A 13,587-nucleotide genomic window follows, 5' to 3' on the forward strand; every position below is an offset into this window, starting at 1 on the left:
GAGTACTCACTACAAAATATTTTGATGGAAATTAGAAAACGAATTCATCAACAGAATGGAAATCTGCTAAGCTCTCAATTGAAACTATCGTTACAGAAATAACTAAAGTATCATTTGCAAAGGATAGGAACAAACATTGCTTATTTTAAGTAGGTGCTTAGAATAATCTGGCCACTTTTGGTGAAAAATAAGTTGGCACAATTAAATTCAATTAAAGAATTTCAATACTGGCTTTATAATGGCAAGAATTATGTTCTTTAAAAAGTCTTGGTCTTCCCCCTCTTCCAACTTTCCCTTGAAAAACACGCAAACTGAGAATTGTATGCTCCAGGGGAGTGGAAAGAGCCAACCAACGTTACGTAAAGTATAAATTTTTACCAAAACCACTGGTCTCTATGTGGTCCGTCTGCATCAAAAGCATTTGCAAACTCTAGTCCTTAGTGTCACTTCCCACCCACCTAGATCTCTACGAGGTAATCATTTCCTACAGGAGTGGAATATGGGACAAACAGGTTCCAGCAGTCCCAGCCTGAGGAAACTCTGAGCCCTGAGCACCAACTTCGACGCCTGCAGGTGCTGGGCGCGCGGCCCGGGGAGAACCTAGGTAAGAGGCCTCTTTCCTCCAGCGGACTTCAAAAGAGTAAAACAAGCGGGGGGGGGGGGGCACCGGTTTGCGATAAGGAGAGTTGATCCCCTCCTTGTCCCGGCCCCTATACACGTGCACACTTTGTGTTGCACCCGTTGCCCTTAGAGAGTCTCAGATTCAAACATTCCAACTACCTATTATCCGAGTTCCCCTCCCTAAAGGAATATTAAATTGGGCGGGATTCCCGCGAACTCTGACCCCGCGCCTTCGCAAAGACTTAGGACCAAGAGAGAACGGGGGAGGGGAAGTCGGCGCTGCTCTCTCAAGAAAAGCCGCTGAACGCCGTTTCCTGTCCTCCCTCACACGCTCTCCTGGGGCGGTACCCCCCAAACCGTACTCTCCAGGATCCTCCCGCCGCCAGTCACCTCAGGGCTTCCCTCCGGCCTCCCCCCAGGGACTTCCTCCTCGCGGCCCAACTAGGCCCCAGGACCCGGCGGCGCGCGCAGCTCGGCTTGCAGGCCCCACCAGGCAGGCGGGCGGCGGGGTACCGCTCCGGCCCATTCCCGCCGCCATTTTCCGGCGACCGTCGCTGCCGCGTAGGGGGGACGATCCCGGAGGAGGAGACTGCGCAGGGGCGCACCGGTCTCCGCCGCAGGGCAGGGGGGAGCGTCCGCTGGCACGGAAGATCATCAGGATATTCGAAGCCTCCCCTCGCTGACCACACCGTCCCGAGTTTAGGCCCCCTGCTGGGCCTCACCGATGAGCCCCTCACCTCACCCCAGATCCCCGCGCTTCTACTTACGCGGAAGAATCCCGCGTCCATCTTGCTGCCTCGCTCGGAGATCGCTCCCTATCCCAAGATACACCGCGCCGCCGCGACGGAGGGCGGGACCGGCAGGGAAAGCCGAGCGCCGGGACGCAACGCGCGGCGCTCCACCCGCCCCTTCAGCCGACACGAGGCCGCGCCTGCTCAGTGGGGTGAGCGCCCGCCACGCGTGCGCACGCGCGCCCAAGGGGGCGGGCTGCTGCCGTCTCCGAGGCTCCCAAGTAGCCAGTCCGGGAGGAGAGTCTCTCGATCGCAGCCAATGAAAACAAGAGAGAGTGTCGTCGGGTCGCCCCGCCCTGCGAATCCTTTTGTGGCGCTGGATCAGCCTTGTTCGCGCAGCGTGACTTGACCCATCCTTCGACCCGTAGTGGAGGAGGCCTCCCGCTCTGGGGGGTTCCATGGAGCGATTGAAGAGAAAGGCTGTTACCTCAGAGTGACGCGGACGAGGCGGCTCGCGCGCGGAAGAGAGCCTGCCGGCCTCTCGTGTCCTCGTAAAAGTTGTGGTTGTGTTGCTTTTACGAGTTATTAAGCTCGACTCTAAAGCAGTCGAGCTGTATAGTATGAATGAAGTCTGCCCTGTGGCCGTTTCCTGGGCATGCCCCCATCTTCACAGTGCTCATTCGTTGGGGGAGGAAGCTGAAAATGCCAGGGAGAGGAGTTTCGGCTTCGGCCGCGGGGCAGGAAGCGGGCGAGAGAGCGGTGGCCCTGAGCCTGGACGTGGGCCTGGTGAGCCGCCCTGCCGCCTCGGCGCCCTGCTCTGGCCCCGAGGGCCTCCAAATCGCATGCAGGGCGCCACCTTGCCGCCCAGCGCCCTAAGGCTGGTGTCCCTCTGGCCATATTTCATAAAGTTACCCGCCTCCCTCCCCCCCCACACACGCAGGCACTCCCGCTCGCTCCTCCCTTCCTTCAGGCACCCCACTCCATCCTGTGTATTTGTTCTTCCCCGCGGCCTAAGTACCAGTTCTGTGCGGACAGCTTCATGGACCTCTAGCTCAGACTTCTCTCCCCACCTTTAAACTCGTACAGGCAGCGTCCTGCTGGACATTCTCACTAGGACTGACATCACAAATTTAACCAGTCCAGGGACTGAACTGATTCCTACCCTTCTCTCCCTCCCTCCCCGCACACCCCAGAATACCCATCTGCTCCTCCCAGTCTGCTGCCTAAGTTGATGGCTACTTCTTTTCCTTTGTTTAGGACACAAGCCTTGATGTCATTCTCATCTTTTCTTTCCCTTCCATCCCACTTCCAGACTACCAGGAAACCCACACAGCCGTCATCTTTTGCCTCAATTTCTGCACCGGCTTCCTAACTGGTCTCCCTGCTGCCCCCCTTGCCACTCAGTATCTGTTCTAAACGCAGCAGACTGACTCTATTAGAAAACCTTAGACATGTCACTCCTAAGCTCAAAACCCAAATCCCTCTTTTTTCCCCACAACAAAGGCTAAAATTCTACCGGATGCTCCTCTGCTTCTTTCATTTCCTTCTTAGCACCCTAACACTCCTCACTGCTTGGACTTACTAAGCTTGCTCTTGCCTCAAGACCTTTGCCCTGGTTTTAACTTCTGCCTAGAATGCTCTACCCCCAGATACATACCTGGCAAATTTCAAGGTTTTGCTTAAGTATCACCAAGTCAATGGGGTCTACTCTGCCTGTTCCCCTGGAAATGCTTATACACCCTCTCTGTACTCCTGATGCCTCTTAATCTACTTTTTTGTTTCATACTATTTACCACTCTGTAATACTTACATATTTTTAATGTTTGTTTCTTTTTTTTTTTTTTTTAAGATTTTATTTATTTGACAGAGAGAGATCACAAGTAGGCAGAGAGACAGGCAGAGAGAGACGGGGGAAGCAAGCTCCCTGCTGAGCAGAGAGCCCCATGCGGGGTTCGATCCCAGGACCCTGACATTGTGACCCTAGCCAAAGGCAGAGGCTTAACCCACTGAGCCACCCAGGCGCCCCTTTAATGTTTGTTTCTTATATGTACCTCACACTACAATGTAAACTCCTTCAAGTCAGGGCATTTGTCTTTTTTTGCTCACTGATATGTCTCTAGCAGCACAAACAGTGTCTGGCACATAGTAGAAGCTCAATGAAATTTGTTGAATGAACAGCTTTGTCAGGGGGTCAAAGATGGGGAAGTGACTGGCTTCCACAGAACACGCGAGTTGACCAGATGGAACTATGAAATCACAATGCCCCACATTTCACCGATGTTTCTCACTGGTTCTGATCAGTCATTGTGTTTTTTTATCTTTTCTTTGCTGTCTCTACCCTTTTGCTGCCAATCCTATAAATGTTGGCTTTCCTTGCAGTTCTGTCATTGACCCCTTTTACTTTTCACTCAAAAAAGATGACCTATCTGTCCTTTCTTGCTTTCAGTGACCAGTTCATCTCCCAAACCTATTTATCGCAGACACAGCTCTGCCCCAGAACTTTATGTGCAACTTCTTATTACAGTCACTTGGGATGTCCTGTTAGACACCTCACACTCAACATGTCCCAAACTGAATTTATCTTCTTTCACTTGCCTCAACCCTCTATGGTTCCCATTCTCAATAAATGAGCCTACCTTTCTCCCTGTCATCATTCTTCTGTCTTCTTCATACTTTACAAAACCACCAGATCTTGTCTTTCATTTCTGTTGCTTGCCTTCTAGCCCCATTGTCTCTTTAATTTAATTTGGATTGCCGTCTGGGTCATTGCAGCAATAACCTATTAACCATTTCCCCTTCCTTCAGGGTTGATGTCTCAACCCTATATCGAGAGTAATTTTCTTTTTTTTAAAAAAAGGTTTTAGGGGTGCCTGGGTGGCTCAGTGGGTTAAGCCGCTGCCTTCGGCTCAGGTCATGGTCTCGGGGTCCTGGGATCGAGTCCCGCGTCGGGCTCTCTGCTCAGCAGGGAGCCTGCTTCCCTCTCTCTCTCTGCCTGCCTCTCTGTCTACTTGTGATCTCTCTCTGTCAAATAAATAAATAAAATCTTTAAAAAAAATAATAAAAAAATTAAAAAAGGTTTTATTTGGGCGCCTGGGTGGCTCAGTGGGTTAAGCCAATGCCTTCGGCTCAGGTCATGATGTCAGGGTCCTGGGATCGAGTCCCGCATCGGGCTCTCTGCTCGGCAGGGAGCCTGCTTCCCTCTCTCTCTCTCTGCCTGCCTCTGTCTACTGTGATCTCTCTCTGTCAAATAAATAAATAAAATCTTAAAAAAAAAAAGGTTTTATTTATTTGAGAGAGGGAGAGCATGAGCACGAGCAGCAGGAGGGACAGAGGGAAGGAGATAGCAGACTCCCCACGGAGGGTAGAGCCGCACTCTCACTCAGGGCTCCATCCCAGGACCCTGAGATCATGTCCTGAGCCAAACTCAGATGCTTAATGGACTGAGCCATCCAGGCACCCCTTAAGAGTTATTTTCTAAGATAATAATCTTGATCCTTTTGATCCCCAACTTAAAACCTTTCTGTGGCTCCCCATTGTCCTCTAGATAAAGCCTAAGCTAGTTACTGTGGTTTAAAAATCCCTTATGATTTGTTTACTGCTCCCTCTTTCAGACTCTTCACAAGGACCAATCCTCTCCGTGCACACATCATCCACTTCTAAGCCGCAGCCACACTGAAGTACAGATGTGGTCTAGTTAAGAACAGGTTAGGTTTCAAAGTCACTTTCTTGTCTGTATGTTGGTAAACCTAAAGTTATGGAGAGGTGACTCAAATATCAATTCCTGAAACAAGCCCTTTTCTGACCAGTCTTCTGAAAACAACAGGACACTCTCCCCACTCACTCTATCATACCTTGCTTTATTTTTTCTTCACAGCACTCGATCGTAGTTGACATTTTATCTAGTTTGCTTACATGCTTATTGTTTTTGCCCCCATTAAAAATAACAATGAAACTTTATGAATTTCTTATTCACCATTAAAGCCTTAGTGTCTAGAACAGTATCTGGCACATTCTTGGAGCTCAATAAATATTTGTTGAATGAGTGTATGAGTAAAAGGATCAGTCACCAAAGGCATTTCTACTAATGAGTGAGTCTGTTCTTTGAAATAGTATAACCATTTGTTCTATCAGGAAGTATCCACATTGAAAAATCTGCTGAGCCTTCTCTCTATACGTGTAGGGGAGGATCCTTGGTAGTGAAGGTATTTGCTTCTCCTGCTCATTTTGACACTGTGTAGATCAAAATGGGTCTTAAAGCCAAGGAGCCATCCCCAGTGAGCCACTGGTGGCTCTTTGCTAGATCTGGTCTTTAAGTCCTCAAGTAAGTCCTGAGGCTCAAAAAGCTAACGGGCAGCCAACCTTGTTGCTGATCCTTTAGGCACAGATTCTAAGATTTCTCCATGTGATCAACTGCTTTTCCTCATTGCTTGTTGATTACTGTTGATGGAGGACGTGTTCCACCTGCTGCAACTATCCTCTGTCCTTTAGAGTCACGGTGACTGAACACAACTATCCCTTAGGCACGTGCACTTTTTGTAATTCTCTCACCCCTTACAGCTTTTGTTCTCATCCCCACTTCCATCTCTGTCTTTTGCTTCTTTCCTTCAGCTCTGCTTTTGTGTTGCCTAGATAAAACAGAATAACAATCTTTGTAAAATATCTCAAAAACCCAGCACAAATTTACCGAGCAAGCTACGGACTAAAATAATCCCGTAACTGAAATGAAAATGCCTGATGGACAAAAGCCGCTGCATTTTGCTCTGGAAGGGGTCTTTGAACACATCGATGAGCGTGTTTGTTATCTGTTGCTGAATAACCCCCCCAAATTTCGCAACTTGAAACAATAAACATGAGTCCTCACCCGCTCTTTCTGTGCCTCAGCAATCTGGAATGGCTTCTTTGGATAGTTCTGGTTCAAGGTCTTTCAAGAGAATGTACTCAAGATACTGGCCTAGATTATAGTCACCTGGGCCTGGAAGGACCTTCCAAGAAGGTCCACTTACATGGCTGTTGGCATTAAGCCTCAGGTTCTTGCCACACTGGCCCCTCCGTAGGCTGCTTGGGAGTCTTCATGGCATGGCAGGTGGCTTCCCCCAGAGCGAATGATCCAAAAGAGAGCAAGACGGAAGCCACGGTTTCTTTCAAGACCTAACTTAAGAAGTCATATACCATAGTCTCCACACTATCCTATTAGTTACACAGATTACCCGTATTCAGTGTTGGAGGGGACTGCACGAGGGTGTGAATACTACTAGGTGAGAACCGTTGGGGGCCACCTTGGAGGCTGGTTACCAGCATAAGTATTTGTAAGTTGAAAATATAAGGGCACCTGGCTGGCTCGGTCAGGAGAGCATGTGACTCTTGATCTCTGACCCGCATTGGGTGCAGAGATTACTTAAAATAAATAAATTAAAAAGAAAACAAAAGATGTAACTATAAGAGTTTGTATGCTTTCAGATTTAGAAGAGACTGTGTTCTTTCTCTCTCCTCAGAACCTTTGCACATATTCTGTCCACTTGATCTAGAACCTCTGTTCCTTTCCTTCCAGCCTTTGCTTTCCCTTCCCCATCTAGTCTCGCTACTTTAAATCCTTTTAACTAACCAGCTCTGATTCTTCCTTGAGGATTTAGTTTACATGTTACCTCTTCCGGGAAGCATTTCTGGTTAGTGGGACTTAATACTTACCATCTGAGTATCTTTTAGGGGACTCCTGAGCCCCCCAAACCCCTAGGCCCTGATATTTGCAAACAGGTTCCTTGTATTCTACTTATTAGCATATTTCCACTATATTCTAATTATGTACATGCTCATCTCCCCTCCTGTGCCCCTTCCCCCACCCCAACACACACAACTTTTTGAAGGAGGAACTATGTCTCCTCTCTTTATCATCAGCACCCAAACCAGAGTTTGGCAAATGATAAGTTCCAAGTATATGTGCAACACACACACACTTTGGCCAAGGGCACAGCAGCTGAGTGTTAAAAAACAATATTCTGCCAAAGCTGAAGATTTCCATCATAGAATAAACTTTTGGATACAAGAATAAACTTTTACCATGCTTTCTCTCTCTCTCTCTCTCACTCTCTCCCTCTCAAATAAATAAAATCTTTAAAAATTTTATAAGGGAGCCTATGGCTCAGTGGGTTAAGCCTCTGCCTTCGGCTCAGGTCATGATCTCAGGGTCCTGGGATCAAGCCCTGCATTGGGCTCTCTGCTCCGTGGGGAGCTGCTTCCCCCTCTCTCTCTACCTGCCTCTCTGCCTACTTGTGATCTCTCTCTCTCTCTCTCTCTCTGTCAAATAAATAAACAAAATCTTTAAAAAATTTAATAGTCAAATTTTTAGTAAATTAAGTCTGCTATTATAGTACAGGGATACCAGCTTCTTGGCACTGCTGTGTTCCCGCATTCACCATACCGCACATTTTTATTTTACGGTAGCTAATATTTGCAATACACTTTTATTTACTGCTTTTCCACTCTATAGAAATCAGATTCACTATGAGGTCAACAATAGGAAGGCCAGAAATCTCTTGGCAATAAAGGAAAATAAAAGCTTAGTTGAATTGATCACTAAAGAAAGAGCTGTCAAACTCAAAGATTTCTAGCTGTTTTTGCATATGCAAATATCACATATGTAAGACGGGAGCCGCAATCTGGGATTTCCTGACGCTCCCCTTCCCAGTCTTACAGCAAGATTCACTAGATGGCGATCAATCCTTTCAGAAGGAAGTAAACAATGACAAAGACACTACAGTGGTTTGGTTGTTTTTTACTGAGCCCTGACTCTGTGCTCACTACGGGGGTTCCTAGATTAAGGGATACAGGGATGTTTAAGACAGTCCTCAGGGAGCTTATAATATGGTCAGAAAGATAATAGCCACAGACAAATATAACAACAGAAAAATGTACCTGCCTGTTTTGCTTTTCACCCTGTAGAAAGTTCCCCCGCAGATGTTACATTCAGGCATTGTGTTGGCATATTTTTAGAAGAGCTGGAAGAACAACAGAGATACCCATCAGAGGGGGAACGAGGAACCATAATTGGCAGAACAATCTTTTTCTATTCCTATCTGCATTCCCTTGTACTTAAGTGACAGTATCTTATGTAGGACCTCATAATACTAGTATTTGCCATATCAGAGAATATATTATGCCAACCTTTATATTAGTGCTTTAAACACATTAGATAATTCAGTCTTCACAAAAATACCTAGTGTTATAGGATCTTTTTCTCTGTTGGTGCCTGCAGTTTTTGGTAATGCCACTTGGAAGAAAGAATGAAGAGGTAGACCAAACAGCCTGGTGGGCAGCAAAGCAAGGTTTAACAAACGTTAGCAAAGTAATGGTACAAAGCTGTGCGGGGGTAGGAGGGTACCTGGGAGATTTGGCACTGGAGTTTCTAAGTGTAGGGGTTTTTAATGGGCTTGTTGACAGGATGTTTTAATCTGATTAACCCTCCCTGTCATCCAATCAGGTTTTTGTCACCTATCTACCTTATGGGAAAGGGTGGAGGGCTCCTTCCAGGGTGGCGTAAAATCCTTTTAAGGGTGGTTTCCTTCTTTCTTTCTTTCTTTCTTTTCTTTCTTCTCTTTCTTTCTTTCTTTCTTTCTTTCTTTCTTTTTTTAAGATTTTATTTATTTGACAGAGAGACACAGTGAGAGAGGGAACACAAGCAGGGGCAGTAGGAGAGGGAGAAGCAGGCTTCCCACTGAGCAGAGAGCCGGATGCGGGGCTCGGATGCAGGGCTCGAGCCCAGGATGCCGGGAACATGACCTGAGGCGAAGGTGCTTAACAACTGAGCCACCCAGGCGCCCCAAGGGTGGTTTCCTCTTAGGGTGGGGGCCTCTTGTCCCTGCCTGCCTGCCTGCCTTCCAGCTATCCTTCAGCACTAGTAGGTTCTTAGAGACTGAATTGTGTCCCCACAGGTTGAAGTCCTAACTAACCCCAGTACATTATAATGTGAGTGTATTTGGAGAGGGAGGCTTTAGAAAGGTAATTAAGTTAAAGCGAAGTCATTAAGTGGCCCTAAGTCCAGTATGACTGTGTCCTCATAAGAGGACATGAGGACCCAGACACACACAGAGAAGGCCATGTCAAGATGTGGGGAGAAGATGGCCATGTGCAAGTCAAGGAGAGAAGCTTCAGAATAAACCCTCCCTGCTCACAACTTGGTCTTGTATTTCTAGCCTCACGAATGGTGGGGAAATAAATTTCTGTAGTTTGAATCACCCAGTCAGTGGTAGTCTGTTACAGCAGGTCTTGAAAATTAATACATCATTATTATCCCAATTTTTTAAATAAGCAAAATTAGGCCCAGGAAAGAGAAGTTAGTTTCCCAAAATCATACAGCCAGCTACAACGGAACTCCCTTTCAGGCTTTGGTCTATCTGCTGAGGGTTGAGACCACAACATTATAAATGGCTTGACATTTATGTAGGTGTTAAGCAAACAGCCAGAGGAGGGAATGTAGACAGATCTTATCCTATTGGTGAAAGAGCAAATAAGAATTCCTTATTCTGGGGCGCCTGGGTGGCTCAGTGGGTTAAAGACTCTGCCTTTGGCTGAGGTCATGATCCCAGGGTCCTGGGATGGAGCCCCGCATCGGGCTCTCTGCTCAGCGGGGAGCCTGCTTCCCTCTCTGCCTTCCTCTCTGCCTACTTGTGATCTCTCTCTCTGTCAAATAAATAAATAAAGTCTTAAAAAAAAAAAAAAAGACTTCCTTATTCTGGTCAGCAAATGCCTTCCAGTCTGTGACCAAACACAGGTGAAAGAAAGGGACAGCCAGAGGGGCTTGGGTGAGTTTTCTTTAACTGGGGCCCAGGACCATTCTGGCAACAGTAGCCATAAGTCATTCATGATTCAAATCATTCTTGACTTCATTTAAAAATAAGCAACAATTTTTGTTATTCTAAATGATCTTTTTTGTCTATCTTCCACACCCAAATTCCCTAGCTGGGCAGGGTCCTTATGACCTTGTCTTGTAAAACTAGAGACATTGTCTAGCTGGCTAGAGACCAGATGGGAACCAGTCAGCAAACATAAAATTTGGTTCACATACTTTCCTTTGTGGCCCCGTGGAGTTACGGAGGGACTGTCGCTCAGTAGCCTGTGAGCACGAGAAAAAGATCCTTAGGTGAGTTGTAAAGTGTGTGAATATATGAATTGTGACTTGTCACCAGCAGACCCTCACCCCAAGGAATTCTGAAGAGAGTTCTGTAGGCTGAAAGGAAATTATAGCGTTTAGATATTTGGATCTATAGGACAAAAGAAAGAACACTGGGAATGGTACATAAGTGATAAATATTTAAAAAGCCAACTTTTGGTTCTTTTCCTAAATCTTTATATGTCAATTGACTTTTTTTTTTTTAAGATTTACTTATTTATTCTGGATGTGGGGAGAGATCAGGGGGGAGGGCACAGAGGGAGAAGGAGAGAGAGAATCTCAACCAGACTTCCCACTGAGCACAGAGCCCCATGTGGGGCTCATGTCATGACCCCAAGGTCATGACGTGAGTCAGACTCAATCAAGAGTAGGACACTCAATGCAGTGAGCCGCCCAGGCACCCCAATGTCAATTGACTTTAGAGCAAAAATAATAACAATGTAAATTGGGGTCTTTTTAACATACGTAGATGTAATATATGTGCTAACTATATGGCACAAAGGACAGTAACAGTGTACATGGAATTGCGCCCTTGAGGATCAATGTCAATCTTCTCCAAATGGAAGTTATTTTAAATTCCAGTAGAGTTAACATACCGTGTTATATTAGCTTTAGGCGTACAATATAGTCATTCAACCATTCGGTACATTTCTCAGTGCTCATCATGATAAGTGTTCTGGATTCCCTTCAACTATTTCACTCATCCCCCACCTGCCTCCCCTCTGGTAACTGCCAGTGTGCTCTCTATAGTTGAGAGTCTGTTTTTCAGGGGCACCTGGATGGCACAGTCGGTTAAACATCTGGGTCATGATCTTGGGGTCCTGGGAGGGAGCCCTGCTTTGGCTCTGTGCTCAGCAGGGAGACTGCTTGAGATTCTCTCTCCCTCTACCCCTCTTCCACTTGCGCACGCCCGCGTGCACGCGATCTCTCTTTCTCTCTCTCACCCAGTCAAACAAATAAAATCATTTAAAAAGAGTCTGTTTTTCAGATTGTTTCTCTTTTTCTTTGTTCATTTGTTATGTTTCTTATATCCCACATATAAGTGAAATCATACGGTGTCTGTCTTTCTCTGACTCTTCACTTAAGCATTATACCCTCAAGTGCCCAATGATGGCATCGTGCTGCACTTTAGCCCTTTGCCCCAATTTAAGTTTAGAAATTACTAGCTTCAGTAATAACTGAACTGCTGGTTTTCTCAACAGCTGTTCAAAATGTTAATAAAAGTTTTGTTGCGTGGTAAAAACAACCACCACCCACCCAAGCGGGAAAGTTGCCATTTGTTGCAAATGGCAAGATGTATTTTTATCTACTTGAGATTTATTTTCATCTTCCATTAAATTCCAATAAAAATTCAAAAGGAATTTTTGAGGAACTTGCGGTCTGATGCCATAATTTTTATATAGACAAATATCCAAGAATAGCCAAGATACTCCTAAGGAGAAATTTAGGATAGGAAGCCTGGCCCCACTGTATTAATTAAGAAAATGTAGTATCTGTGCAGCAATCGATAAACTTATCAAAGAAGTACAACACCGTAGAAAAAGACCCACGTGTATCTGAAAACTTGGTATAAGATAGAGGTGGCATCACAGATCCTGGGGAGTTGCACTGAGACAATTCGTCATGCATCTGGGGGAAAAAGAAATTGGAGCCATACCTCACTCTACCCACAAGTCCATTTCAATGATGAAACCCTTGCAAGTGAAAGGTGAAACTTGAAAGAAAGAGAGAGAAAGAAAGAAAGGGAAAGGGAAGGAAAGAAAAGGAGAGAAAGAAAGGAAGAAAGAAAGAAAGATGAAAGAAAGCAAGCTTTAAGAGAGTATCTTCAAGGCCTAGGGATGAGGAAGACATCCTTAGACAAGATATAAAGTGCTAACCATAAAAGAAAAAAAATTGTTAAATTTGACTATGTTAAATTAAAAGTGTTTGCTCCTCAAAAGATACCACAGAGAGAGTAAAAAAGACAACTTGCAAACTGGGAGAAGATAATCTGTGACAATGTTACTATAACTGAGAAAAGATTAGTATCTAGAACATACTCTTTCAAAACAATCACATACAGGTAAGAATAAAATTGACAACCCAATGGACAGATGGGCAAAGTCTTGAACCAGCATTCTACACAAGAACCTATCAATCTCCTTAGTGATCTGATCTGGGAAATGCAAATTAAGATCGTAAGATACCAATTTATATCTATTAGATTATTCCAAAGTAGGAAGTCTGGTAATTCAGAGTGTTACTGAAGATGTAGATTAACCAGAACGCTAATATTTTACTGGCGAGAGAGTTAATTGGTGCCAACACCTTGGAAAAACAACTTGTCATTATTAAATAAAATGTAAAATGTGAAAACCTTACGACCCAGCATTTCCACTCCAAACAATGCATATGTGTGCCAAGAGCCGTGTATAAAATATTCATTGCAGAATTTTTCTTACTGGGAAAAACTGGACATAACGTAAATGTCTATCATCTGAATCATGAATAGATTGCACTATGTTTTTAAAATGGAATTTTAGGGGTGCCTGAGTGGCTCAGTCAGTTGAGCATCTGATTCTTGATTTCAGCTTGGGTCATGATCCCTGGGATCTGGGATCAGCCCCGAATGGGACCCCACGCTCAACATGGAGTCTGCTTGTCTCTCTCCCTCTGCTCCTCCCCTGCTCGCGCTCTCTCTCTCTCTAATAAATAAGTAAAATCTTAAGACATAAATAAGTAAATAATTTTAAAAGTGGAATTTTAAAGGACACAGAATCGAGTATAGCTGAATGCTAGAAAATACATAAAACTTTAAAATTGAGTGAAAAAAACAAGTTGCAGAAGGCTGTGCACAGGATGAGCTCGTTTATAAAAAGCTGGAAAAAAAAACTTAGCAAAATTCAACAATGTATTGTTTTAGGGAAGTACGCACTAATGACAAAATTATTTTTACAGTGAGGGACGTTCAGAAAAGTGGTTCCCCCTGGGGATCGGAAGGGGGTTGAGCTAGGGAAAGAGCACAGAGGTAAATTATTAAACAAGATTGGTAATGCTCCAACTCTTGAGTTCAGTGGAGTATGTGCTGAGCCA

At 45.2% G+C, this 13,587-nt stretch overlaps 1 protein-coding gene across 6 annotated transcripts in view; it reads right to left on the reverse strand.

The window, feature by feature from the left end:
- LOC111154653 (serine and arginine repetitive matrix 1) overlaps window positions 1-1,537 on the reverse strand; it is a 31,686-nt gene extending 30,149 nt beyond the window's left edge. For 4 of the 6 annotated variants that reach the window (XM_022514439.1, XM_022514435.1, XM_022514438.1 and 1 more), the window contains exon 1: window positions 1,389-1,537. In XM_022514439.1, the coding sequence (XP_022370147.1) occupies window positions 1,389-1,409 (21 nt within the window). In that variant the 5' untranslated portion in view covers window positions 1,410-1,537. The remainder of the gene's footprint in view (window positions 1-1,388) is intronic. The other 2 variants (XM_022514434.1, XM_022514436.1) reach the window with 1 other exon arrangement.
- Window positions 1,538-13,587: the final 12,050 nt, after the last annotated feature.

The sequence above is a fragment of the Enhydra lutris genome, unplaced genomic scaffold (assembly GCF_002288905.1).
Source record: "Enhydra lutris kenyoni isolate GAN:26980312 unplaced genomic scaffold, ASM228890v2 scaffoldscaffold38, whole genome shotgun sequence".
Lineage (NCBI taxonomy): Eukaryota > Metazoa > Chordata > Mammalia > Carnivora > Mustelidae > Enhydra > Enhydra lutris.